This window comes from Leptonychotes weddellii, unplaced genomic scaffold (assembly GCF_054177405.1).
Source record: "Leptonychotes weddellii isolate Sample4059 unplaced genomic scaffold, ASM5417740v2 HiC_scaffold_4671, whole genome shotgun sequence".
Taxonomy (NCBI): domain Eukaryota; kingdom Metazoa; phylum Chordata; class Mammalia; order Carnivora; family Phocidae; genus Leptonychotes; species Leptonychotes weddellii.
Genome location: NW_028013755.1, coordinates 1 through 4,096, shown reverse-complemented (window position 1 = coordinate 4,096; position 4,096 = coordinate 1). Strand labels below are relative to the sequence as shown.

The following is a 4,096-nucleotide window of genomic DNA, read 5'->3' as shown; positions in this document are numbered from 1 at the left end:
GAACCCTCTGTGTGAAAGGGACTGCCATGACCCACAGGCATGGACATTAGAACCAGTGACCCTGCAATCCAGAATGAAAATTCTGCCACCATGTCTGAAACACAATGCAGTTTATTGAAGATACAGAACAGAGAGTTCTTGGAGTCAAAAAGGGACAAGTACCACTAATGGGAAATCAAAGCACCAGCAGGAGGTGAGGACCAGGGGAGGGGGCGCTGGCTACAAGCTGGGGAAAGAGGTGCATGCAGGGGCTGGTTGGGGCTTTCCCATAAGGCAGTGGGATGTGGGGCTGCAGTGGGGTCACCTGTGGGGCAGAGGCGATGAACCCGCCTAGCTCCTGGGCCCTGCCCCTTAGCCTGACTCAGTGGGGCTAGACGGTTGCTCAACCCAATCAACCTTCTCAGCAAATTTTGGGCCACGACTCTAGTCGTCTGGAAAGGTGGGGCTCCGGGGCACAGGTCAGAAGATGCGCTGGGAAAGGGCCCCACGGGGGTGTGGAATAGCATGCACAGAGCTGGGGTATGCGGGCAGGTGAAGGGGTCCGGGGACACCTGGCGTGCCCCGTTCAGAATTTGTGGTGGGACCGCTGGCTCTGGCAGGAGCTTTGCAAGATGCGGCCTGAGCTGTTGCTGCCGCCCCCGCTGACGGCGCAGGAGCCCCCAGGACCGGAGAAGCCCCCCCCCACCCGCGCACCACCGAGCCCCGCCCCGAGCCCAGGCCCCCCCGCGGGCCCCAGCTCCGCCTCCCAGTGCGCCGCCTCCCGGGGCACCGGCTCCCGGGGCTCCCCCGCCGCCGCTGTTGTGCACCATCTCTGCAAAGAGCATTTGGGGTCAGGGAGCCTGTGGGGCGTCCTCCAGCCCCGGGGCCACACCCGCTCCCCTCAGGTCTTTCCCAGGGTCCCGCCCACTGAGACTTCGCGCAGGGTGGCAGGGCCAGCGACCAGCGGGGAGAGGAGGGTGGCCCCTCTGGGAACTCAGCCTCGGGGTTACCCTGGCCACCACCCAAGAGCTCTTCCCAGCCTGCAGCTAGGATGATCTCTCACCAGCGCTGGCCCGCGATTTGAAAAACATGATTCCCAGCAGTCCAACCCCTTCCCAGAGAAAGCCCTGCGTCCTCACCGATGCTCACAGAACTCTGGCACTCTCCAGACATCCTGTGGGAGGACCAGACCCCAGTGTCAGTGACCTGTGCAGCTCTTCCCTTCCCCAGACGCACCTTGCCTAGGGCAACAGCGATTGATGCTGACAACAAGAAATAGGATGATAGGTGCTCGAAAAATCATGGCATGCATTCCTTTTTTCTACTGGGTCAGGTTGGACTTCAGTTCTTGCCCTTTCCACAAACACTCCACAGAGTAAGAGCCGAGGAGCACTCCCTGGCCTACTCACCCTCTTCCCACTCCTCAGGATCCTCTTTATTCGGTAAGTATTATTTGAATCCACATGGGCCAGGGTCTTGTACCCAAGGGCCAGCCTCCAGGAACCTACTCTATAGAAACCTACAATTAAGGCCATAATAAAGAAATGGCCTAGAAATAATCTTTCTGCCTATGACCGCTGTTTGCAGACACGTGTTTTACAGCTAAAACATCAGACAAGAAGGGCGGGGAAGCCTGTCCAAGATAAGGCTCTGGGGTGTCTATTGCCTAGGAACACAGCTCTCCTGGAGGTCTTGCAGCATCTTGCAGCCCTGAAAAGGAGGAGGCTGGGCCTGTGGAGGGCTTACCACCACCTCCAGTGGAGAGCACATGCACGCACCCGGTACCCAGCAGCAGGCTCAGGCCGCAAAGCCACCAGGCCACTGGGCCTCTCGGGAACCAGAGGGACTCTCACTAACCTGCACTCCTCGCCCTCCAGGAGGGTCCGGTAGGTGGCGATCTCAATGTCCAGGGCCAGCCTGACATTCATCAGTTCCTGGTACTCACGCAGCAGCCGGGCCAGGTCCTCCTTGGCCTTCTGCAGGGCGGCCTTGAGGTCCTGAAGCTTGGCATTGGCGTCCTTGAGGCCCAGCTCCCCGCACTGCTCTGCATCAGCAATGGCCGTCTGCAGGTTGGCATTCTGGGTATGGGGTGCCAGGAGTCCAATTGAGATTCATATACTGAGGGCCTGCACTGTGTGCTTGGTACCTGCATATGGGTCCCCTCATGTAGGGCAAATGAGGAAACCACGGCCCACAGAGGTTAAAGCCTGGGCCTCCATCTAAGCCCTAGCACATCAAGGAGGGGGATTATCGACACCTGGCCTCAAGGACGTAGCCCAGCTCATGAGGAGTCAGACTCTTCCTTTACCTTTCTCGCCTTTCATGGTAAGAGATTGAGCATCTTCTGAAGACCTCCCTCCTCCAAGAAGTCTTCCCGAATTATCAGAGAAACTTTCTCTCTGCCCCAGTGCATCTAGATGTGGCCATCCTAGGCTACTCTCCCAATTCGGTCTTCACACAATCAGCTTCTTTCCCCAACCTCCCCAGTCTTGCCAGTATTCAGTATCGCTGACCCACATCAGCCACCAGACTCCATGGGGACAGGACCTTTATTCAGCACCCAGCCCAGAGCTGCACCTGGTCAATCTTAGCACGCTTGAGTCTACGACAGGATTTCACAGGAGTAAGTGCTGAGCCCTGAGTGTTATGGTGCAAGCATAAGCCCACAGTCTCAGACACATGCTCTTCCTTCTCTTCCCAAGTGCTTCTTGACACTCTCAATCTCGGCCTGCAGCTTCTGGATCATCCTGTTGAGCTCTGAGATCTCATTCCTGGTGTTCTTCAGGTTATCCCCGTGTCTGCCGGCCGTGGTCTGCAGCTCCCCCAACTGTTCCCAGGAAAGAGTCATCCTTTCAGAAAGCCAGCAGGGTCCTTACAGATCCCCTAACCCAACCCTTCATGCCACAAGCAGGAAAACCAAAACACAGACATGTGACTTGTGCAAGGTGCTCTCTCCCCTGCATCCAGGGACCTGTTTTCTAGCGTGATAGCTGTGTTTGTGGAGCAGAGACTTTGCACCTGGCTCTGTGCTTTATCTCATTGTACTTCACAACTACCTGATGAGAAAGGTATGATTATCTCCATTTTATGAATGGGAAAACTGAGACACAGATTGCTTAATTCCCATGACCAAACTCATCCAGCTATCGAGTGAAAGTGCTGGAACTTGAATGCAAACATTTCAGACGCTGGAACCATCTTCTTAACCAGCAGGCTGTCCCTCCTTGGGCAGAAAATCCAGAAGAGTCAGCAGTATATGGGCCAGCTTATGCCCCATTCAGATTTGGGATGGGAGGAGGAGGACAGAAGTTGTGTCTGGGGTCCCTTTGCTCAATCTCCCTCTTTCTCCCCCCACTTCTTTCCAGACACTGGCTTTAGCCCCTCAGTGTGATCGAATCAGAGCAAACAATATAAGGTCCGGATTGGTGGAGGAGAAATGGAAGTATCTCCAGCAATAAAGGGTATGTAGCCAGAGGGATTAAGAATTTCTCGACCTTGGCACTACTGACATTTTGGGCAGGATAATTTTTTGTTGAGGGGTGGGGTCATGCATTATGGGATGTTTAGCAGCATCCCTGGCCTATACCCACTAGACTCCACTAGCACCCCCATCCCCACCCCAGGTGTGACAATCAAAACTATCTGCAGATTTTGCCATATGTCTCCTGGGAGAGAATCCTACCTCCCTCTGTTGAGAAGCACCAAGTTACAGCAAAGTCAGAGCTGTCTGGTTAGGAAGGGAGAGGCAGGGATGCCTGGGTGGCTCAGTCGGTTAAGCGTCTGCCTTTAGCTCAAGTCATGATCCTGGGGTCCTGAGATTGAGTCCCTCATGGGGGGTCCTTGATCAGCAGGGAGCCTGCTTCTCCCTCTGCCTGCCACTCCCCCTGCTTGTGCTCCCTATCTCTCTCTCTCTCTCACATAAATAAATAAAATCTTAAAAAAAAAAAAAAGGCGGGAGGCGCCTGGGTGGCTCAGTTGGTTAAGCGACTGCCTTCGGCTCAGGTCATGATCCCGGAGTCCTGGGATTGAATCCCGTATCGGGCTCCCTGCTCAGCAGGGAGTCTGCTTCTCCCTCTCACCCTACCCCCTCTTGTGCTCTCTCTCTCTCTGTCTCAAA

At 55.4% G+C, this 4,096-nt stretch overlaps 1 protein-coding gene across 1 annotated transcript; it reads right to left on the bottom strand.

The window, feature by feature from the left end:
* Window positions 1-1,118: 1,118 nt before the first annotated feature.
* On the bottom strand, window positions 1,119-2,827 carry LOC102744008 (keratin, type II cytoskeletal 2 oral-like; the record flags this gene model as incomplete). The annotated part of the gene is made up of 3 exons (XM_006752264.2): window positions 2,684-2,827; window positions 1,837-2,060; window positions 1,119-1,153 (listed from the first exon to the last, which is right to left on the bottom strand). Coding segments are annotated over exons 1-3 (403 nt in total), but the record flags the coding sequence as incomplete, so codon positions are not given.
* Window positions 2,828-4,096: the final 1,269 nt, after the last annotated feature.